At 52.8% G+C, this 23,813-nt stretch overlaps 2 protein-coding genes across 4 annotated transcripts; both read right to left on the reverse strand.

Annotated features, from left to right (window-relative positions):
* Positions 1-12,074: 12,074 nt before the first annotated feature.
* LOC146349190 (ubiquilin-2-like) lies at positions 12,075-23,357 on the reverse strand. 2 transcript variants are annotated; one of them, XM_084842230.1, is made up of 2 exons: positions 23,335-23,357; positions 12,075-13,924 (listed from the first exon to the last, which is right to left on the reverse strand). In XM_084842230.1, exon 2 carries the CDS (start codon positions 13,895-13,897, stop codon positions 12,401-12,403), a length of 1,497 nt encoding a protein of 498 aa, XP_084698356.1. In that variant the 5' UTR covers positions 13,898-13,924; positions 23,335-23,357; the 3' UTR covers positions 12,075-12,400. The 2 variants fall into 2 exon arrangements, with proteins under 2 accessions (XP_084698356.1, XP_084698355.1); XM_084842229.1 differs by lacking the exon at positions 23,335-23,357 and adding an exon at positions 15,267-15,348.
* LOC146349191 (olfactory receptor 52B2-like) lies at positions 15,431-23,423 on the reverse strand. 2 transcript variants are annotated; one of them, XM_084842232.1, is made up of 3 exons: positions 23,335-23,423; positions 19,088-19,919; positions 15,431-15,516 (listed from the first exon to the last, which is right to left on the reverse strand). In XM_084842232.1, exons 2-3 carry the CDS (start codon positions 19,879-19,881, stop codon positions 15,501-15,503), a joined length of 810 nt encoding a protein of 269 aa, XP_084698358.1. In that variant the 5' UTR covers positions 19,882-19,919; positions 23,335-23,423; the 3' UTR covers positions 15,431-15,500. The 2 variants fall into 2 exon arrangements, with proteins under 2 accessions (XP_084698358.1, XP_084698357.1); XM_084842231.1 differs by lacking the exon at positions 15,431-15,516 and having other exon boundaries at positions 18,913-19,919.
* Positions 23,424-23,813: the final 390 nt, after the last annotated feature.

Raw genomic sequence — 23,813 nt, forward strand, 5'->3', positions numbered from 1 at the left:
TGGCTGAGTAAAAAAAAAAAAAGCGCGTATGCAAATGGCGGCGCCCATGGGCGCCGCCATTTGTGTTCCTTATTTTGGCACGTCTAGTCTACGTAAACATTTACGTAGACTACGGCGAAAATAAGGGGAACGCAAATAGCATAGACGCTACGCTATTTGCGTTCCCCTTATTTTCACCATAGTCTACGTAAATGTTTACGTAGACTAGATGTGCCAAAATAAGGAAAGCAAATGGCGGCGCCCATGGGCGCCGCCATTTGCATACGCGCTTTTTTTTTTTACTCAGCCATGATAGGCTACGTAAACATTTACGTAGCCTATCACGGTATATTTTAAAAATCTAGCCGTGATAGGCTACGTAAGGATTTATCATGTTTTTTTGTTGTTGTTTTTTTTTACTGGAAATGGCGGCAGTGGCAGCCGGTCGGAAGACCGGCCACCACAGCCGCCGCCGCCGAACCACTGCCGAACTGCTGCCGGAGCCGCCACTGCCAGGAGGATTCACCCAAGGTAAGTCCCGTCCTGGGGGGGCGGGGGGGGGGCAGACCGTTTGGCCACCAATTTCGGGGGCCCGAATGCGCTGGCATTCGGCCTCCCCAAGGTTTGTGGCGAAATTCTCTGACATCCCTACCAGAGACCCATCCTTCCCCGTGCAACCTTTCCATTACAAAAAGAGACTTACCTGGCAGAACAAAAACTACCTAGCCCCGGGTCAAAGGGAGACTCACCAGCACCTCTGCTTGGCCCGACATCCTGCTTTGCCCATCTTCACTTCTCTGCTGTCATTGCCAAGTGGGTGCCCTTGTCCAAAGGAACAGGCATGTCACTTGGGTGCTCCTGTGGCCACACTGGCACTTCTGTCTCCAGTAGGGATTTAAAAAAAATAAATCAATTTTTTATTGTGAATTTTAACTAAACAAATCAAACAAAGAAAAAACATAAGAAAACCCAAAAATATATTTAAAAATATAACAACATATTCTAAAATCCTCAGTTTCAAATATTTCAATATTCTAAGGCGAAAGAGGGGGGAAATTAGGAGACGGGGACGACAGAGGATGAGATGGCTAGATAGCATCACCGATGCAATGAATATGGACTTGAGCACGCTCCGGGAGAGAGCGCAGGACAGGAAGGCCTGGCGTGCTATGGTCCATGGGGTCACGAAGAGTCGGACACGACTGAACGACTGAACAACAACAACAAAACTTCAGTAAAAGCAGACTAGATATCCAAGTATAAGTCCATTTGCAAGTTACACCTACATACCACTCTTTCAAATGTTGCCAGCATTGTTAAGTCTTCAATCCATTGCATTATAGGCAGTGAGCTTTTACCAAGAAGGCAAGATGGCTGTCTGCTGACACTGGAAGCAGCCCAAGAAAGAAGGAAAGCAAAAGGCAATAGTGAAAGGGGGGGATATGCCCAATTAAATGCAAAATTCCAGGGGTTAGCCAGAAGAGATAAGGAATTATTTTTAAACAACCAATGCGTGGAAGCGGAAGAAGATAATAGAATAGGAAGGACAAGAGACCTCTTCCAGAAAATTAGAAACATTGGAGCTAAATTCCAGGCAAAAATGGGTATGATCAAAAACAAAGATGGCAAGGACCGAACAGAAGCAGAAGAGAGCAAGAAAAGGTGGCAAGAATATACGGAAGATCTGTATAGGAAGGATAATAACATCGGGGATAGATTTGACGGTGTGGTCAGTGAGCTAGAGCCAGACATCCTGAAGAGTGAGGTTGAATGGGCCTTAAGAAGCATTGCTAATAACAAGGCAGCAGGAGATGACGGTATCCCAGCTGAACTGTTTAAAATCTTGCAAGATGATGCTGTCAAGCTGATGCATGCCATATTCCAGCAAATTTGGAAAATGCAAGAATGGCCAACAGATTGGAAAATATTAACTTCTATCCCCATACCAAAAAAGGGAAGCACCAAAGAATGTTCAAACTATCGAACAGTGGTACTGATTTCACATGCCAGTAAGGTAATGCTCAAGATCTTGCAAGGTAGACTCCAGCAATTTATGGAACAAGAATGGACAAGCTAAACCCAGCTTGCCAGATGGATAAGCTGGGTTTAGAAAAGGCAGAGGAACTAGAGACCAAATTGCCAATATCCGCTGGATAATGGAGAAAGCCAGGGAGTTTCAGAAAAAATCTATTTCTGTTTTATTGACTGTTCGAAAGCCTTTGACTGTGTGGATAATAACCAATTGTGGCAAGTTCTTGGTGGTATGGGGATACCAAGTCGTCTTGTCTGCCTCCTGAGGAATCTGTATAACGACCAAGTAGCAACGGTAAGAACAGACCACGGAACAACGGACTGGTTTAAGATTGGGAAGGAGTACGGCAGGGCTGTATACTCTCACCCTACCTATTCAACCTGTGCGCAGAACACATCATGCGACGTGCTGGGCTTGATGAAGCCAAGGCTGAAGTGAAAATCGCTGGAAGAAACATTAACCATCTCCGATATGCAGATGATACCACTTTGATGGCTGAAAGCGAGGAGGAGCTGAGGAACCTGATGACGAAGGTGAAAGAAGAAAGTGCAAAAGCTGGGTTGCAGTTAAACCTCCAAAAAAGCAAGATTATGGCAACCAGCTTGATTGATAACTGGCAAATAGAGGGAGAAAACATGGAGGCAGTGACAGACTTTGTCTTTCTAGGCGCAAAGATTACTGCAGACACTGACTGCAGCCAGGAAATCAGAAGACGTTTACTTCTTGGGAGGAGAGCAATGACAAATCTTGATAAAACAGTGAAGAACAGAGACATCACACTGACAACAAAGGTCCACATAGTTCAAGCAATGGTATTCCCTGTAGTAACCTGTGGCTGCAAGAGCTGGACCATAAGGAAGGCTGAGCGAAGGAAGATAGATGCTTTTGAACTGTGGTGCTGGAGGAAAATGCTGAGAGTGCCTTGGACTGCCAGAAGATCAAACCAGTCCATCCTCCAGGAAATAAAGCCAGACTGCTCACCTGAGGGAAGGATATTAAAGGCAAAACTGAAGTAATTTGGCCACATCATGAGAAGACAGGACACCCTGGAGAAGATGCTGATGCTAGGGAAAGTGGACGGCGAAAGGAAGAGGGGCCGACCAAGGGCAAGGTGGATGGATGATATTCTGGAGGTGACGGACTCGACCTTGGGGGAGCTGGGGGTGGCGACGGCCAACAGGAAGCTTTGGGGTGGGCTGGTCCATGAGGTCACGAAGAGTCGGAAGCGACTGACTGAATAAACAACAACAAAAAATCATAGTACCAGTCTTTTATCACCACAAGGGCACGAAAGAGCCATTTATGCTGACCATGTGTCACGTTCCAAAAAACAGGTAAGCAATTTAAGAGAACATTTACATTAGTTAATATTAAAGAGCTTTCCAATACAAAATGTATCTGTATAATAACTTCCTCCCAAAAGGAGGCTATTGCCATATGACCTGTCCAGAGCCCCAGGCCAGCTTTGGGATAATCTGGGTTTTCAAGCCCCATGTGACCACAGATGGAGCAGATCTGACTCCAGTAAAAAGCACAATGAAGTGGAGAGCGAACGAAATCCATCGCTGTGGAGACCCCCCCCCCCCCCGGTCAGAGCAGCTGCACTGATCTAGCCGGTGACTGAGTGGGTCAGCACCATTGTGTACTTCCATGGGTTGCAAATGGCAACGTAGCGATCAAATGCCATGGCCAGCAGGATGGCCAACTCAGCAACAAATAAAATATATCAGGAACCTCTGGGTGAGACAGCTTTGGAAAGAAATATTTGTGGAATAAGATCAGAAAACCCCCAAGGTTTGGAGCATGGCGGTAGTCAAAAGCGTCAGATCAGCCGTGGCCAGCATGCCGAGGAAAATGTACATGGGATTGTGGAGTCTGATAAGCAGCCCGGCAGTGGATGGAGGTCCGGCTGCGGATGAGCCTGGCCGGCAGCTCTGCGGAGTTGCCGCAGAGCGGCGCCAGCTGGGGAGGATTCCGGGGGGGCGGAATGAATTGCCTCCCTCCCAGCGGACGCCCCACAGACGCAGGTGAGTGGGGTTTCGTACACCCTTCTGTCTGGCTTATAAATCTTCTTGCCGGATCCCACTCCTTCCTACGCTGAAACACTAAAACACCATCTGAAACTATGCGAGGTAAGATTAACTCTTTCCCACCGCCACATTGGCCCCTAGACCTCCTCCTGGACACATGCGCAGGGGCAGGTGGTGGCGGCCTCGTCAGAGGGCCTGTCCCGGCCCTGGCCCTGGCTCTGCAGTGCACGTTTCCGCACTTGCAGGCGCTTTTGTTCTTGTGTTGCTTCGCCGCTATTGTTTAGGACCATCAGAAGAGCCCTGAGGCTGGATCAGGGCCAAGGGGCCCATCTAGTCCAGCATGCTTTGCCCACAGCGGCCAACCGGGCACCCCGATAGGGCAGGAGGGATAAGACCCCCCCGGTCACAGATAAGGCAGCTGTTCTTGCATGAGACCCACTCCTCACACCACAATGACTCTCCAACCTCCATGTTCTACACCTGTCCTGGGGAAATGCAGTGTGCCAACTCCCGGCTCCCACGAGCATGAGCGTGCATGTCCACGGGTGCCACGGGTGCTGTGCAGAATGGGGGTGGGTGTACAATGCAGGTGTCCCAGGCTGTGTCAAACAGGGCTGATGACATCACAGCCGGACGGTCGGTAGCTCCCTCTCAGCCGCCTCTCCCTGGCACATCCTGCGAACTCTTTAATCTCATAAATGAGAGCAGAGTTAGGTAGCAACGTTACAGGTGTGTTGAAATGGCTAAATGGTATCTGGAGAACTTGGAAGAATAACGAGCTGGCTGCCCCCTTACTGGCGCTTGGGAGAGGCCGAAGGCTCCCTGTTGTTCCTTCCACTGTGAAAGCACTGGCCACCCTTCCCGTTCAGCTGCGCTCGCTCCCAGCCCCGCTCCACAAGCGAACCCCAGAGGGGCAAGAAGCAGCCAGGCTGCTCCCACGCCACACGCACGCTTACATTTCCCCGTTTACAAACGCAATTGATGTGGATTGCCACTCTCTAGAGTTGGACCCCAGATATTCCCACTTTTCAAACTTCTTTTTAACATGCAATGAGCAGAAATACAGCTCTGCCCCCACCCTTATGGGAAGGCACCGACTTCCATTACACAGACAAGAAATATTGCATAACAACAGCACTGACAGGAAGGGAGGGGTGTGTGTGTGTGTGTGTGTGTGTGTGTGTGTGCCTGCATATTTTGACCATCTGCAAAGGTCTACAGACGTGAAAATCCCTGCCTAATAGGACATAGAAAGAGCCCTGCTGGATCAGGTTAAAGGTTCATCCTGACCAGCATCTTGTTGCCACAGTGTTATGCATGCATGCAGGATGTTCACATCTGCCTTTCTTCCATCATAGAACTCAAGGCGACATCCACAGAGTTCTCTGTTGGTCTCCCATCCAGGCACTGACCAGGGCCACATCTATATGGCACCCCTTTGACCACCCCACCCCATCACAAGGGCGCAGCAATTTGGCTTCGAGTCAGCCTGCCCTGCGATACACTCGCGATGCACTGTGCACTTCCCTTACAGGCTTGCTGTGTCCCCTTTTGGGGCCATTTTACTGAAATGCGCAGCTGTGCAGCCCCGTGAGTCTGGGGGTGTGACACTTCAGCAGCTGTTTTGTTTCTGAGGGGCTCTGCTGTGTCTTTCCGTCCCTTTTTAGGTAAGAGCGAGTGTTTTGTGCTCCTACATTTCCGCACCAACAGTTTGTCAGTTCCCTAGCCCAAGACTCTTGTAATGGTTCGCACTCACAAGCGTGAATGCTACGTGCCTAGCCATCGCTCTGCAATGGATGTTGGTCCGTCCCCAGGACACGCACCCCCCCCCCCGCCGCCCTTGGGTACTCAGTCCACAACCGTTGCGAAGATATGAAGCTGCAAAACTGTGCAAAAGTGTGATTAAATAGATGGAAACGCCCCTCTGTGCCTCTGTAACCACGCAGCTGCGAACGCATGGGGGAGTAAAGGGGCGTCACAGAGTGACGCAGGCACTATGCACGCCTACAACGCGCCCACTGCAAGATGTGAAGTCAGTCTGGGGAAGGAACAGACAGCCTGCAACTGTGGGGGAACCCACGGCAAACCCAAAAAATCGCAGTAAAATGACTCCTTGGAACTCCGCTTTTTCCAGGCGAAAAACACGGATGGCTGCAAAGTCGTGACTGTGTCCTCTATCATGAGGGACCCCAACTCGCACACACCCTGGAGTAAAAGCCCAGTGTAGATGGGGCCCAGATCCTGAGCTGCTGAGTTTTAGCGGGGTGTGTGCGTGTGTCATATGCTTCCCTCGGATCATGTGCTGGGATCACAGTGGCCAACCCATTGCCTCCAGGGAGGTCAAGAGCAGGGCATGACGGCGTTTGTCCACTCCCACTGTTCTGCCCCAGCATGGTGTTGCGCTCGCAGAGCGGTTGGAGTGCTGGACTGGGGCTTGGGAGACCCGGGTTCTGGTCCCACTCAGTGGGTGACTTTGCACCAGTCGCTGACTCTCAGCCTCACCTACCCCACAGGGTCGTTGTGAGGAAGAAATGGAGAGGAGGAAGATCGTGTATGCCGCCTTGGAGGAGAGGTGGGATATAAATGTCGCCAGCAAAGAAACAGACAGAGGCATGCTGCCTCCAAGAGCAGAGGCTCCAGGCCACCTCTGTGCCTAGTGGCCATTGACAAGGCGCTCCTTCTTCACGGTGGCCAGTGGCCATCGCCACATAGTGGGTGCTTCCAGATGAGCCCATCGTTGCACCACCACCCTGCCTCGTTCACAGACTTCTGGGAAGGTCCAGCCACCGCTGTTGCCTTCCACTCGTAGTCCTCCTGTACCCTCCCACTGCTTCTTCTGTCTTTTTTCTTACCGCAGAAAATCAGCTAAGGAAAAAGGGTGGGATTGCTGCCAAATCCATTCCCACTGGCAGTGCTAGAAGCCCTCCATCCTGAGACGCCCACTGTTGTGGTGAATCCCACAGGTGAAGTGTGTGTTGTGTGAGGAGGGATTTTTCTAGGGATGTCAGAGAATTTCGCCACGAATCTCGGGGAGGCCGAATGCCAGCGCATTCGACCCCCTGAAATCAGTGGCGAAACGGTCTGCCCCCCCCGGACGGGACTTACCTTGTGCGAATCTCCCTGGCGGCGGCGGCTCCGGCGGCGGTTCGGCAGTGGCGGCAGCGGCCAGTCTTCTGACCGGCTGCCACCGCCGCCATTTCCAGTAAAAAGAACACGTGATAGGCTATGTAAACATTTACGTAGCCTGTCACGGCTAGATTTTTAAAAAATACCGTGATAGGCTACGTAAATGTTTACATAGCCTATCACGGCTGATTTAAAAGAAAAAAACATGCGTGTACGCAAATGGCGGCGCCCATGGGCGCCGCCATTTGCATTCCTTATTTTGACACGTCTTAGTCTACGTAAACATTTACGTAGACTAAGACGGCAAAAATAAGGGCAACGCAAATAGCGTAGACACTACGCTATTTGCGTTCCCCTCATTTTCACTGTAGTCTACGTAAATGTTTACGTAGACTAGACGTGCCAAAATAAGGAATGCAAATGGCGGCGCCCATGGGCGCTGCCATTTGCATACGCGCATGTTTTTTTCTTTTAAATCAACCGTGATAGGCTACGTAAACATTTATGTAGCCTATCATGGCTGACTGCAGGGACGCAAATGGCGGCAGCTACAGCCGCCGCCATTTGCGGACCCGGCCAGCCAGCATTCGGGGGGGGAGGGACAGAGTGCCCCCCCCGGCCAGAATTTGGGGGGGGAGGGATGGAGCGCCTCCCCCCCACCTCAAATCAAATTTCATTAAAAGATAAGTGACTTTCGTACATCCCTAGATTTTTCTTACGGCCTACATGAGATGGACAAGCCAAGGATGACCTCCGCAGGCTCCAAGAGAGCAGGCTGCAAGTCCACCTGGGGCGACACATGACCAGAAGACAGTCTTCACGGCAGTGCATAGAGCAGTGTGTTCAGCATTCCCCTGCTTTTTCCTGAAATGGGCTTTTGGTCCATCAGTGGCACATGGAGCAAGAAAAGCCAAGTATGCGCGGCCTGAAGCCCAGCTTTTCTTACTCCATGTTCTGCTCGTGGGCCAAAGCCAATTTCATCATAAAAAATGTCATCAACCTCGTAGGGGCTGCTCGGCGAACGAGATGGTTGTTCCCTGCCCCTGTCAACACTCCTCCGCTCAGGTAAGTTCACTGGAAGCACTGAATTAATCCTCCGTAGTTTACCCCATGCCTCTCCCCTCTCATCCAGCATTGGGCTGAATCCCCATCCTGTATCCTCAAGAAAAAGCAAACCTTGGATCATCCCCCCCAGTCCCAATCCTAAACATAATAGTTACCTGGGAGTAGGTCCCACTGCCCCCTGTGACATTTGCTTCCAAGTAAACATCTACTGGGAAAGACAGGATCCAACTGAACTTAACAAATCCCCTGGGTGATGCTGCACAGCAGCCAGACTTGCTTCCTATTGGGGAGTGAAACTTACTTCCAGTAAACATGCACAGAAGAGGGGGCGGCTTCACAGGCACTCTTGCTTCTTACTCAGAGGAGCAAAACTTACTTCCGAGTAAACAGATCAGGGTGCTTTTAGATGCAAGCTCCCTTTCCCACTTTTTTCTCCTCTTCACCAGACCTCCTTAGTCAGCCTTTTCCATCCATAACGACTAGCCTCTGATCAAGCCTCCCCCCGCCACCTCCCCGGTGCCTCCGTTCGCAACCGCGGTGTTTTGCCCCTTGCGGGGAGCGCCTCGACCTTCCGCATCCAGAAGCGCCGGCTGGTCTCCCCTGCTGTGCGTGACCCTCCTGCTTTCAGGGGGGGTGCGGGAGGAGGCTTCCCTGCAGAAGGAAGGGTCTGGGGCAGGGGTGGCGGCACAGCAGCGGCCGCCCCACCGAGTGCTGGCAGGGGGAGGCAGCAGCTGCAGCAGTACTAACAGCGATGATCATGACACACACTGCTGGGACAGCGCCCCTCCGCCCGGGCGAGGTCAGGCTCAGTTCACCCATCCCTGCTCCCAAGTAGACGTGGCTACGGGGGCTCGAGGAATGAATGGTTACAGGGGAGGCTGCAACAGAGCAGCCTCATCACGAGGTCTGGCAAAGGAATCCTCCCGACCCCTCTGCCCCTGAGGGCACAGTGCAACTGAGGGCAAGGGGTTGCTGCCGGGTGAACGTTTCGCCCTCCGCTCTCCACGCTCCGTCTCCCGCCGACTCCCCTTCTGCCAATCAGCGCTGCTGCCTCCCACCAGTCTGCAGAGGCGCCAGCCGAGGTCGCACAGACTGCCAAACCACAGTGAAGCTGATGGAGAAACCGTCACAAAACGAGTGCAGAAAAAAGTGGCTGTAGGGCAAGAGAGTCTGCACCAGCGACGTGCGTCTTTCGGCATGACTGACTTGGGGGCGGAGTAGAACCGGGGTAAAAGCCTCATGGAGAAACCCCTGTGTTCTTGCCTAGCCTTCATCCAAACCAGATTCTATGCGCTTTATGTTCATCTCTGAATGTGCAAAGGACTCACCAGCCTTGTCTTCTGCTGTGCTGAGAAAGGAGGGACCTCAAGGACCAGGCAAGCAGAGGAGCACCTGAATGTGGGATTCCTCCGGATCCCGGGAGGGAGGGAGGCTCCGTGGCAACAGCAGCCTGGCAGGACCACAGTCTTCAGCTTGGAAATAGCAACAGGGAGGAAGCCCCCCCCCCCAAAAAACAACATGCAAAACCTGCCGCCCATTTGTTCTTTCCCTGCATCATGTAAGTCGACTCACCTGGATTCTTCAGGGGCAGGCACTGATGGACACGGCTGCCACTTGCCCTGCATGCACAGCCAAAATGTGCAACCTGTGCATGGGGCCCTCTTGCCCTGGGCCCACGCAGCAGGGGGAACCCACCTCCAACTGCTGCATTCAGAGCGTGCGAGCGTGCATCCCTCATACTAGCCACGATGGTTTTCCTAACAGAAGAAACTGTGAGGTGGACCATCCTGCGTGCACCCCTCTTTGTAAGTATGATACACACAAGCCCCGTTGACATGAACTCCATCACTGCATGAGGGGAAGAGCGGGGGGCCCTGCAGAATCCCCCTCCCATCCATCACACGACCCTCCACGCGCTGGAGGCATCCTGAAGCCAGGGGCCCCGCTCCACACAGGCTGCAGGCTCACACTGGGCCCTAAAGGTTGTGGACAGCCTGCACACATGAAGCAGCCTCCCCACTCTGGTCCTTCTGACCCCCAACATGTGGACAGCAGGGGGGGCGACAGCCATGGTGGGTGGGGCCAGCAAACGTGCCCCACTCCTGGCCTCACCCCAGGAGGGGGAGCAGGACAGAGCGTCAGGCTGTTCGTGGATGTTTTCTCAAAGGCCGCAAAAGGTGCAGGGCGGCGGGGTGGGGGGAGGCTGTCATCCAGAAAATGGTGTCGGGCCCTCTTGGCTGCTCTTGGCTACGGTTTAAGCCAAGGAGATGGGACGTCTCCGTGTAGACCTCCTCCCGTCTGGCCCGAGTGAGCCTGGCTTCCCCTGGCCATGAAGTGCTCAGCCTCTCCAAAGCTGGGCTGTGCCCTCGTGCCAGGTGCTGGCGGCTGCTTGTCGGAGGGAGCATGATGTCCATGCAGAGGGACCTTCCATGGGCAGGCAAGGCAGGCAGGGTTGCTCCGGAGTAGAAGTTACTTTATTCATGCCCACCCATAGCCAGAGTCATGCCCCCAGGAAGGCCGGCCAATGGCCTCCTGCGCACACAGCAGCATGAGCAGGGCTGGCCTAAGGCCAAGCGAGGTGCAATGTCAAATGTATTTTTCTTCTTCAAAATGCTGCAGGATGGGAAACCAAGTTCAGGACATGTGGGGGGGGGGGCTGGTCCTTCACTACAATCCCAATACCGCCCCCCCCACACACACACACAGCTGCCAGAAGTCCCAGAGCCTCCCCTGATGCCAAAGGAAGATGCTGGCCTGGGAGGACACTGCCGGGGGGGGGGGGAGGGCTAACCCCTCTCCCCAACACCATGGTCCCAGTCCTGCATAGCTGTTATTTTGAAGAAAGAAGCTGGACACCTCGAAGGCAGCCCCACATTTAAAATCAAATCGAGAAGGCCCTCAGCTCTGTCTGCAATCCCCTTTGCCGAGTGGATCACGAGGGTTGACCGCAGGGGAGAGGGAGCTGATGTGGGGACAATCCTGCGGTGGTGTCTGGGAGTGGGCTGGTGCTCAGTGTGGAGCAAAGCTGGGATGGCAGCAACGCAAACCCTGCTGCGGCCACAGGATGGACGTTGGCAGCCCCGGGGGGGGGGAGCTGCTTCAGCAGGCGTCTCCCGGCTGGACAGAGGGCCCGGCCTCGCCCGGCCTCTGCCTGGCGGCTGGGTCGCACTTGCACGCACCGAGGCCCCTCCCGGGAGGCCCGGTGCACTTCCAATGCTGAGCGCGGGGAGGGGGGAGGAAGGGCGCAATTTCCCAGCAGGCCTTCACTTGTGCTCCAGCCCCCCTCGTTTCAGAGATCAGCAGGGTCTTGCCTGCTCTGCCCTCTTGCTGACAAGGAGACCAAGGAAGCCCCTGATCTTCTCCAGGGATGGATGAGAATTTTTCAATTTGTTCAGCATCAGAACTTGACCCATTCACAGCAGTGCATTTCTCAGCCAAAGCTCACACTTTCCCAGACTTGAAATCACATTTGAGCAATGCGTTCACTAGAGAAATGTGCACTTTCAAAATGTGCATTTAAAAAAAAATACACATTTCCACACTTTAGTCAATGGGGGAAGAGTATACAATTGGGTGCACACTTTAAAAAATGTGCACCCAAATACGGACTTTTCCCATTTGAAAAAAGAAAACAGCTTGTGTTTGGGAATGGGAATGAGGCGAATGGAGCTTCGTGGTGGAAAATGGAAAAACCCCATTTAGATATAGAATCATAGAATAGTAAGGTTGGAAGGGGCCTACAAGGCCATCGAGTCCAACCCCCTGCTCAGTGCAGGAATCCAAGTCAGAGCATCCCTGATGGATGGCTGTCCAGCCTCGGCTTGAGTGCCTGCAGCGTGGGAGAGCCCACTGCCTCCCTAGGTCATTGGTTCCATTGTCGGAACCGTTTAGTTATTAATTTGATCTGTACCCTGCCTTCCTACTGAAAATGGCACGAAGGGTGGCTTACAATCACAGCTCAAGCCTCACGGGTTCTCCCAGCCCAGTCTTCTCTGCCTCTGGAAGAGCCCAAGCTGAAGGCAACAGAGGAGACCATTTGAAAGATTTAAATCCTTTTAATCAGAAACCAAGAATTCCATCCTTTATGAAACTCCAGCCTCGGCGCAGCCACTGCAGCAGGAGCTCAGCACCCCTCCCACGGATGGCTCGGCTCGCGGCCTCCTCTGACTTAGCGCTTGTATGTCCGCTTCTGCTTGGAAGATGGCTGTGCTGAAGAGCCTCGGAGGCGACTCCCCTTTTTAGCACCAGCTAAGAAATCGGCGCCAAGCAGAGTCTGCAAGACCTGCCGGGCAGAGAAATCCTGGCACCCCACCCTTGAAGTGTCTGGGACGACGTCACAGAGAGAGGTGATGGAATGCGCTCTCCGCGCGGCAGGGCGTTCAGATCTGCCTCGCCTCTCTGCTGCTGGTTCATCTGTGGCCAGGGCCTGCAACCTCTGCTGAATTTCCAGCAGTCCCCGGATCTCTTTCGGGCTCCAGTTGGCCAGGAGGACATCTGTGTTTTGGATCTGCTGCAGGAGGGCCGGAACCTGCAGAGCCACCTGCTCTCGGGAGTTCCTGGATCTCACGGTGTTCCTCCGGATCATCTGGGCTGCTGCCTCTGGGGTATGGCTGAGCCCCGGCCCAGCAGCATGCTTGGAGGGGCTGCCTGTGATGTTCTGCACAAGGTGCTTTATGATCTGATGCAGCAGGTTTCTCACAGCTGCTGAGGCCAGCTGCCCAGCATCCCCTCCTCTGAAGGTGCCGCTTTCCCCGTTGCTGTGATCATTCTGGGCACTGGGCTTCAGAGGCCAAGTTCTGGGAGAATGCAGGTGCTCTCTCGCCCGCCCAGGCTTTTCGTCACGATCGAAGGATGGCTGGTAGCCACCCAGGGAACCTAACAGGGCTGTCCCATGCCGCTTTGGAATGGCTTTCTGCACCAGGCTCTGCACCTCAGTGAGAGTGTCCTGTGGGGCACTGTTGCTGTCTCCACTGGGGCAACTCAGGGCTTGGGGTGGGGACTTTATGATTTCACGCACAGCAGCTGGGTTCCTTGCCAGCTCCATCACCAACCTCATGCCTTCGGGAGAGCTGAAGACATGGCTGATCTCGGGGGCTTTCTTTATCACCTGCTGTACCTGGGGGTTGTTGGTGACCAGCTCCTTCATCAAGTCAGGGCTTGAGAGCTTACTCTGAATGAAAGGGTTTTCTAAGAGCTGGAGCATCATGTCAGGATTGGACATGAGCTGGCTCTGGAACTCGGCAAAGTTGGCCGTGTTGAGGCCCAGACTGGCTGTGAGCTCCCGGAGGCCATCGCTAGCAAACGTGCTACTCCGAGGAGGCTTCTGATGCAAGGTGGTGTTGGTAGGAATGGCACCAGCTTGCCGGGATGGACTCGCCCGTTGAGAGCGGATGACCACATGGATGGCTGCGTCATTGTCCAGATGGATCCCATGTTGGCTGAGGGTCTGGTGGTCTTTTAAAATCCTTCCGGCATACACCAGCACAACGTGGTCAGGAGAAGAGGAGAAATGCCTGGCAACATGTTCCTTGAACTCTCTGATGAGCATGTCCTTGTGGACCAGAAATTCTTCCTTCTGCCAGGGCGTCTTCACGATTGTCCGGACAACTTGAGGCTCAGTGGTGGCTCCTAGGTTGACTCCTGGGATTTTCTGGCTTTCAACCATAATGCTGCAAAGTTTTGATTCTTCCTTCTGGGAAAAAACAAAGGCTCTTGCTGGTGAGAAGCAAAGATAAGATGACTCCTTGCTGCTGCCCAGTCAAAGTCAAGCTTTGCTTCTCATCCCAGTCCAAAGCGGCCCTCGCTTCTTCACTCCGTCACCATGCAAGTTATGCATTCCCTCTTCTCGCCACCCCTCCTCCCCCTCCCCAGATGCTCCACACAACCTTCTGAAGTGGAACCCATGGTCTGTGATGTAACTGCTGAGGTCGCAGGCTGCAACTGCCCCAGGAACTGTCTTCCCTGCCCAGTGGGGAGTGCACCAGACAAGGAACACTGCCGGTGGGGTTCCCCTCTCCCCACCCCTAAAAGGCCAGGGTTCACCCCTGACTAGGGGTGGACGAAAGTCACTTACCTGTCGTCGAAGCTTGTTTGCGGTGGGGGGGAGGCGCTTCGCTGCTCCCCCCGCGAAGTTCAGGCTGGGGGGGGGAGGCTTCCCGCCTCGCCCGGCTGAAATTCAGGCCGGGGGGGAGGCTTCCCGCCTCGCCCGGCCGCGAACTCCAAAGTTTAAAAAAAAAAAAAAAACGCCCCCGTGATAGGCTACGTGATGATTAACATAGCCTATCACGGCTAGATCTGCAAAGTCAGCCGTGATAGGCTACGTCAATCGTCACGTAGCCTATCACAGGTGACTTAAAAAAAAAAAAGCGCGTACGATAATGGCGGCCCGCATAGGGAGCCGCCATTCGCGTTCCTTATTTGGTCGCCATAGTCTAGACTACGGCGACCAAATAAGGAATGGGAATGGTGGCTCCCTATGGGGGCCGCCATTATCCGTACGTGTTTTTTTTAAAAGTCACCCGTGATAGGCTACGTGACGATTTACGTAGCCTATCACGGCTGACTTTGCAGATCTAGCCATGATAGGCTACGTTAATCGTCACGTAGCCTATCACGGGGGCGTTTTTTTTTTCTTTTATTGGAATGGCGGCAGCGGCGGCCGGTCAAAAGACCGGCTGCCGCTCCCGCCCCGCACGAACACCCGCCGAACCGCCGGCTGGACCCGCCGTCGGGAGGGACATTCGGCAAAGGTAAGTCCCGTCCCGGGGGGGTGCGGGGGTGTGTGGAGAATTTCTCCCCGAAACTTGTTCGGGGGGCCGAACATGTTGGCGCTCGGCCCCCCAAAGTTTCGGGGAGAAATTCTCCGCCATCCCTACCCCTGACATGCCCGAAGATTAGGGCTGGGCGAACATCTGCTTCGCTTTCTCCCACATGCAAACCGGTAAAATCTCAAGTTCTTTCTTTCTCAAATATGAAGAACTACACAATGCTTGGTGCAGCCTTATCGAAAACAAACGAATGACATTCTCACCCACCTGCACCAGCCAGGTCCGTCGATGTGGCCATTCCCAGGACCATGACATGCCTGCCTTCCATGTGGATGAGGGGCCCATCAGGAAAAAGCAGGCGGTGACCCTCTTAAGCACCAACACAGCTGAGTACACAGGGATTCAAACCCAGGCTTTTACCAGCAAAGCACCCAAAAGCCCTCAGCCCGGATGGAGAAAGGAGTCAGTTCCAGTTTCTCGCACATTCAGGTTTTTTCAGTCTCAAATTCTTTCTGCCCTGAATATGGAGAACTTTGTGAATTTTGGAAAATTCTTATCAAAACCAAATGAAACAAAATTCTTACCCTTTCCTACCCAAGATTACCATGAAATTCAAAATTATGAATAAGCAAAAAAGGCCATTATGTCCAAAATAGCTTCCAGTGTTGTGTGCACTGTGGTGTTATCAGAGCCAGCAATGTTCATATGATATGATGTGACCCTTGCGACCCAAATTCATTCAGTGCATCTCAACACAATTTCAACATCATTGTCTTAACATCCATTTCACACCTTATGCAGCAACAAACCCACTCAGCCATGATCCTCTGCCAATCCTGTTGGCAAATGTACCCGCCGGAGCACACTTTGCATTTGGGGATGTGCACGTAAACAAGCATGCATTCTGTGAAGTGCCATGTGCTATAGATCCTTACTAACAATCCGTATATACCACGTCATATAATAAATCACCACCATCTACCCCTATCCTTGAGCTTCTTCAGGCAAATGTCCCCATCTATTCACACGTTAGCTTCTTGAGTGGAAACAAGACAGGTTCACATCACGGGGACCCACAGTTCCTCCATCAAATACCATAAACAATTAACCATTATTGGTTGATCCCCAAACAACAGGGAAATATTAAAAACCAGCTTTATAATGAACAGCAGGTGGGTAAAGCTATTGCTGAAGCCGATGGCCTCTGGGTCTTCTTCACTTGGGGGTGGGGGGCAGCTCCACTACGTCACAGCCACCACACACTCATCCTAAGGAGAGCGCATGCGTCACCCATCTCCATGTCTGGCTGATTCTGGTCTCTGTTCTTAGCAGCCTTTGCAATCCCACCCCCACATCCCCCCCCCCAGCAGAACTCAAAAGAAGGTGGGCACAGAAAGTGATGTGGAATCGTAGGAATATCAGAAAACACTAAGATACTGTTGCTGCTGCTGATTCATGTGAATAAATACTGTTGCTCGGGGGGGGGGGGGAGATGGCCAGACATCCAAACTGGGTCCCAAATTTTCCTGTGTGGGGCTCAAGCCAAAACGGAGTCTCAAAGAAGGGATCTATATAACCCCTAGACACTGACGTGGGCCCGGGGCGCTGGCCCAAGGCATGCACATGGGAGATCAAAGGCGCTAGGGGTCTCCCTCCGTCCTATGGAAGGGGGCTGCTGTTCCTGCCAAGCATGCCGTCCAGTCCCTCGCAACTCTGCCCCCCTTCCAAGGGAAGACAGCTGGGGGTACATCTGAATGCTTTTCGCGGTTAGCCTGGCAGGGATCAGGAAGACGAGTCCCGAGGAACCCAGCAGAGGCAGCAGAACGCAGAGGGGCTGCTTAGAGAAGCCGGGTGGCACCAGAGATGCTCTTGGGGCAGCCACACCCCCAGGGCCTCCGCATGTTGAGCAGGATGCTGAGGGCCCCGGCTCATGTGGGGGGCCAGCTATTCCGGGAACTCCGCACCCTGGACACAGGTGACATCTGCACAGTTCCCTGAGCCCGAGGCCTTTGCAGGGTCCCAAAGTGGCGCTGACACATCCCTGCGGCACACACTGGCACTTTGCTTGGGACTGGTCAATACACGAACACTGGCCACTTGTGCCGAGTGCCCCTGGCGCCCCCGGCAAGGGCCTTTCGCTGCCTTTCCGTTTGTTGCGCGAGACCAGGCAAGCCAGGCCTGAGCTGTACCACGCAGATCGCAGGGCAGGGGTGGCGGGACCATGCCGATGGTGGTGATGAGGATGGTGACTTGCCTTTCTATACCACCCAATAGCCAAAGCTCTCTGGGTGGTTTAAAAAAGATTAAAGCCTTAAAAATACAATATAGAGCTTAATAAAAAAAAAAACACCATATAAAACTATTTAAAACACTCAACAATTAATATCCTAGGACCGGCTAAAAACTCAACTGTATGCTGTCAAATAACGAGTAAAGTCTTAACCTGGCACTGAAAGGATAATAGTGTTGGCACCAGGTGGATCTCAGTGTGGAGCGCACCCCCCAATCACAGGGGCTACCATGAAGAAGGCCCTCTCCCTTGGAGCCAGCCTCCGAACATCCCTCTGAGGAGGCACCAGGAGAAACACCTCAGATGATGGTTGTAGTGAGGGACATACACGGAATGCTCCTGCATAAAAATATCTCCTCACCCCCAAATTCCCTTCAAGAACAAGAACGTGAGGCTAGAACACTCTACCCCAACAAAGAGGTTTTCTAGGTGCAGAGCAGGGATATTTTATTTTTTGTATGGAGCAGACTTCTGTCCCATGACCCCCTTTCTCTGAAGTGGTACAGTCCACTTCTGCTGTGTCCCCCCTGCCCCCTAGTGAGAAAATTAGGCCCAAGGGGAGGGAGATGCCATTGCTCTCTTTCTAGGTGGAAGAATGCTTGTGCTGGCTCTTGGGCCTGTCTGCCAGCGGGGCGTGAAAGTGGGTTTTGAAGAACATGCAAAGGAAGGATGCCCTCAATAGACTCCCCTGGGCAGTTCCTCTCAGGTGCCCTCGGGGTTTGCAGGAATTTGGCACATCAAGACCTTTGGGGGGGGGGTTGCTGATTTTAGCCCCCCAGCAACGGTACCTCCTCGTCCCACAACAAATGTGCCAGGTGCCCCCCTCAGAGTTCCTGCCAGTAGTCTGGGCCATGGCCAGGAAACCTCCTGTGCCGTGTCTGCAGTGCAGAGGGGCAGCCTTCCTGTGCAGGCTGCGAGGGAGGGCTGCTTACCTGTCTCAGTGCCTCAGCCCCACCACTCCCATCCACTCATGGGCATGGTCTTACAGACATTCAAAAATGCTTGCTAGTGTACACACGCTGGGGCAGGGAAGCATGGAGCAGGATGTCAGTGAATGCCACCAACTGTGCAATCCTTACAATTTTTTTTAAATCGCACAACGAAGACAATCACCTGCAGGAGGCAAAAAGCGCCAACCAGGCAGGTCCCTTGTCCTTGCATGATGGGGCTGAGTCTCAGGTGAGTCGCAGGAGGAAGAACGCGCCCTGCCAGCCACCCCGATGCACCCAGAGGAAGCATCCATGCACAGACAGCGGAAGCAGTGTCGTGCCTCTCACGCACAATCCACATTGGCTGCATGGCCTTCCCGGCACTGATGAACTATGGATGGATAGAGGGGGAGGGGGTGAAACCTGACTGAGCATGTTAACCAACCTGCAGTCACACTCGCATACGATTGAGGAAGTGTCAGAGAGACCCGAGCTCACATGAACATAGGCGGTAAACCAACACCCTTGGCCATTGAACAGTACAAGCATAAGCCAGGAAATTCAGGTAAAAATTGCACCAGTAATTCCTGCTCACCCTGAATTCTGGTTTCTTAGGAGTCCATCTCTCTTCTCTTAAGGAGAAGGATCCCACCTCATAGGCAACCTTCAGCCAAGGCTCTTGAATGGGGGTTAGGCCAAGCATGAACTTTTAGCAGCATGTTTGCCCTGACTGTGAGAACACATGGATGACCCGCTGCCGGATTTGTTTTGTTCTTACACCATAGACAATGGGGTTGAGCATGGGGGGGACGATCACATAGAGGTTGGCCAACAGGATGTGGATACAGCTAGGAATGTTGTGGCCAAACCTGTGGGTGAGGAAGGAGAAGAAGGCTGGCATGTAGAACATCAGTATGACAGAGATGTGAGAGCCACAGGTGCGGAGAGCCTTGAGTCGAGCTTCCTTGGATGGGAGCTGGAAGACAGCCCTGAGGATCATGATGTAGGACATGGCAATCAGCACCACGTCCACCCCTGAAGACAGGAGGGTGGTGGTGAATCCATACCAGATGTTGACTGTGATGTCTGCACATGCTAGCCGGGCAATGCCCATGTGCTCACAGTAGGTGTGATGCATGGTGCTGTGGCCGCAGTAGGGCAGCCGTTTGAGGAGGAAGATGGGTGGGAACATGATGCACAGCCCCCTCACTGTGGCCGCCACAGCCACCTTCCCAATCACCGATGGCGTGAGGATGGCCATGTAGCGCAGGGGGTAGCAAATGGCGACATAACGGTCAAAGGCCATGGCCAGCAGGATCGATGACTCTGCGATGAAGCTGAAGTGGGTGAAGAACATCTGGGCAATGCAGGCATTGAAGGAGATCTTCCTGGAACCGAACCAGAAGATGGCCAGCATCTCAGGCACCGTAGCTGTGGACAGCATGAGGTCAGCCACAGAGAGCATAGCCAGGAAGAGACACATCGGCTGGTGGAGGCTGCGGTCTGTGGCGATGAGGAGCAGGAGGAAAGAGTTCCCAAGGACTGCAACCACGTACATCAGGCAGACAGGAACAGAGAGCCAGATGTGCGATTCCTCCATGCCTGGGATGCCCGTCAGGACAAACGTTATGGGGTCAAAGCTGCTGTGATTAACAGCCGTCATGATGGGAGGGTACCCTTCTCAGTTGGAACTTATGCCTTCTGAAGAGAGGGAGGGAGGGAGGGAGAGAACACAAAGTCAAGAGCTCACAGGGTCATCTCAGGGAACTCATGTGAGAGGAAAGCCTTGATATTTGTTTGAGTGCTGTCTCCTAGCAAGCAGAATTGGTGCATTCATTGAAAGCTATCCTTCTGGAGCTGAGTGACAATGGACTCCCCAAACTGTTCACCCTGTTCGTGGGTTTGTCTCTGGTCTTCGGTTGTCTCAGCTATGACTACTCGCATCCATCCAGCACTTGCTGACAAAATTACCTTCCCTGGCTCTGTGACTATGTGAGTCCCCTCCATAAATCCCTTCACCAGCTTCCCATCTACTCCCGGATTCTGCACAGGCTCCTTGTCCTCACTTTCCAAACCCACCATGGCCTTGCTCCCTGATCTCTCTGCCATTATATCTGGACATATCCCTTCTTGTGACTTTCACTCATCTCCCTCCCTCAACCATCCAAAGGCCTCCTGTATTGGCCCTAGGAGCGTAGCCAAGACATTTGTAGTGTTAGCGGGGCCTAGAGATCCATAATGCTTGCTTAAGTTCATTATTGGTGCAATTCCCATGCTAGTAGGCCTCTGAGCATGTGCAGATGAGTCAAAAGGCCGATAACAGCCTAATCAGTGCATTCCTTACTAATGAGTAGAAAGCCTTATCAAGCACTCTGCCTGGGAAGCGAAGTTTGTTTACAGGCGGCTGTGCTGAAAACCAAACACTTCTAGCCTGTGCTGGGAATGAATGCGAGGGGCGCTTGCTAGCGTTGTGCTGCCTCATTGCTGACATGTAGAATATATGACCCATTGTGCCCAGTGGCTCGTGGTTCAGAGTAGCTGTCTGAAGCCACTGTGTGCGCCTGTGTGCTGTAAGTTGCCCAATAAAGTCTCCTTGTGCGTAAGCCTTGGAGTCTGATTTATCACTGCCTTGGCACCTCTAACCTAAGAGTTCAGCGCCCACGGCAGGGGCAACACACCTCCTGCTCCCTGAAAAAAGCTAAGGATGGGAGGGTTCCCTGCCTGCTGGCCTGCGGGGAATCTGCCTGCGTGAAAAGACAGGGCCGCACATGGAATCCATTTGCGTCCGTTTTACGCGATAGGCTATGCAAGTATTTGCATAGCCTATCACGTAAATGAAAAACAGGGACGCAAATGGCAGGCAGGACACCATTTGCGGCTGTAAAGGTCTTAGTTTAAGCTAAATGCAGCCATTTACGGCTGCATTTACCTTAAACTAAGACCGTTACAGCCGCAAATGGTGTCCTGGATGCCATTTGCGTCCGCGGTCAGTCCCCTTCAGGCAGCGATGCGGCATGGCAGCCGTATCGCTGACAATCCGGTGTCGGAGGATCCTGCCAAAGAGGATTCCGCAGGGAGGCGGAGGCAACTGTTCCGTTCCGCCACGGACTCGGGGGGGGGGGGGCAGATTCTAAAGAATCCGGCCTCATTGGAGTCCATGGCGGAATTCTCCGCCATCCCTAAAAAACACTCCATCTGCTTTTCTTCGCTGCCCCTTATGTCTGGAACTACCTCCCAGAACACCTCCATGGGATCACTTCTCGTATTTCCTTTATACCCCTCCTGAAAACTCACCTTTGTTGGAAAGCCTTTGGATCTTCTCCCTAGTCCCTGTACTTTATTATCATGAAGCCAAAGTGCATGCAAGTCAAATCATTGCACATTCTTCCTTTGCTCGCCCATTTAGGGGAAAGGCCACAGCTCAGCGGCAGAGCCCCCGCTTTGCATGCAGAGGTCCCAAGTCTCCGGGTAGGGCTAGGGCAGAATCCTGCCTGAAACCCAAGAGAGTCGTTGCTGCCAGTCAAGTGTCAACAGTCCTAGGCTAGATGGACCAAGGGGGGGTCTGGCTCAGGATAAGGCAGCTCCCTGCATTCCTGTGCCCCATTCCCTCCTTCCCTGTGTCTGCTTTAGACTGTAAGTCCCTTGGGGTGGGGATCTGGCATATCCGTAAAGGGTCATGAACACAGATGGCTCATCACCACCATCATCACCATCACGGTGGTGGTGGAGGAGGACCAGGAGAGGAGGGGCCAACCCCACAGCTCCCTTCAACAATACGAACGCAACATTAAACAAGATTAAAACTGGATCCACAGCTGTCCCTGAATGTCACCACCCTGTTCCATGGGCAGCGAATTGGCAGCGGGGGTGTGTGTGATTTTGCTAGATATTTTTGGGGCAGGCTGAAATACCCCAACAGTTTAGAAGGAACCTGAAAAATAAAATTCTCAGCAAAAATATAAATAAAAATATTTTGTGGGAGAAACTTTGGCCCAGCTGTAGAAAAAAAAACAATATTATTCTGGGCCAAAAGGACTGGCCAGGATGCAGCAAAAGGATGCAACTAAGTTTTGACTGGTTCACTCTGGGCAAATACCTCCCCACCTCTGGCCTCTCAATGGCTTGAATGGGTTCTAGGTGGCTGTTCCTTCTTCCTGTCTGCTCCTGACCCCAAGGGCATATTCCCCAGGTCCATGACACGTGTGCCTCGTCACCCCATATGGACGTGTTGCAGTGGGGAACAGAGGCATGTCTTTCTTACTGGAAGGAAGGAAGTCCAGAGGTCATTAGGACCACGGAGGCATTTAGCTATTTAACTCTCCGCACTGCTTTAAAAAATGATTAACGAAGTAATTATTTGGGTGCCCTGGGCTGTTCTTGACACGTCCGGGAAACATGTCCTGCACTCCCTCCCTGCTCCCCCTACCTCAGCGGCTGAGAGACACAAAGAATAAAAGGCATCAGGTGCATGAATGGTCAGTCCCAGGAGTCTTTAGAAAGCAGAACCCAACACAGGCTGGGGCCCCTTTCTGAGTGAGTTTTGCAGGAGGGTGGGGGGCTGTCAGGGGTGCCAAGGTTGCACTGCACTGAGCGGGGGCTAGACTAGATGATCCTCAAGGTCCCTTCCAACCCCATGGTGCCACAGTCTGAACCCAGTTCTTCACCCCACCCACCCACCTGGATTCAGGGGGCTTCAAGCTTCAGGGAGGTTGATTAAAATAGGATTTCCTACAGCTCAGAAAGCAATCCTGGTCCAACTTTTAATTCCCGAACTACTCTTACTGTGAGTTCTGTCACAAAACATCGAGAATGTCCGTCTGCCATAGAACACAGGAACATAGAAAGCTGACTTATGCTGAGTCAGGCCCAGGGTCCATCAAGCCCAGCATTGCTAACCCTGACTGGCAGCAGCAGCTCTCCAGGGTTTCAGGCAGGAGTTTTTCGAGCCCTACCTGGAGATGCTGCCAGGGATCAAACCTGGGACCTCCTGCATACAGAGTGTGTGCTCTGCCACTGAGCCATGGCCCTTCCCTCTGTCACGGATCAGCCAGCTGATGGGGACGCTCGGAGCATTCTGCATGAAGTTTTTATTGCGCACTTGCGATTGGTCACTCACAGAAGTTTGTGGGTCCTTTACACGATGTCGTCAACCTCCAGGGTGTCTCCCGTGCTTCCTGTCCTTTATCCCACTTTAAAAGATCAGAGATAACCCAATAAGGAACATTAATCCGATATATCAACTGTGCGGGTCATGATGGAGTTGTGCTGTACCCACAGTGCTGTAAAATGAAACATATTGGCTGTAAAATGAAACATATAGAACTTGTTGAGAAAGAAATTCCCCGATTCAAAGCACACGTCTGCTCATGTAAAGGAGGTGATCTGAATCCTGCAAAGAATCCAGAAGCACTGGTAAGAATGCAGGATTTTAGCCTCATGTGGTGAAGCTCTTTTTCAATAAGGAAGTGACTGCAGCAAGAGCCTTTTTGTGGGCCATCCCTGTCCCCATTACTGGCATGTACCTAGGAGCCTTTAGGTAGCTTCGTGCTGTCAGTCAACATTCGCTGGAATGACTTTTAGCCACCTCTGCATAAC

Source organism: Heloderma suspectum, chromosome 3 (assembly GCF_057233095.1).
Source record: "Heloderma suspectum isolate Gila_16-S chromosome 3, 16-S_ref, whole genome shotgun sequence".
In the NCBI taxonomy this organism is placed as follows: Eukaryota; Metazoa; Chordata; class Lepidosauria; order Squamata; family Helodermatidae; genus Heloderma; species Heloderma suspectum.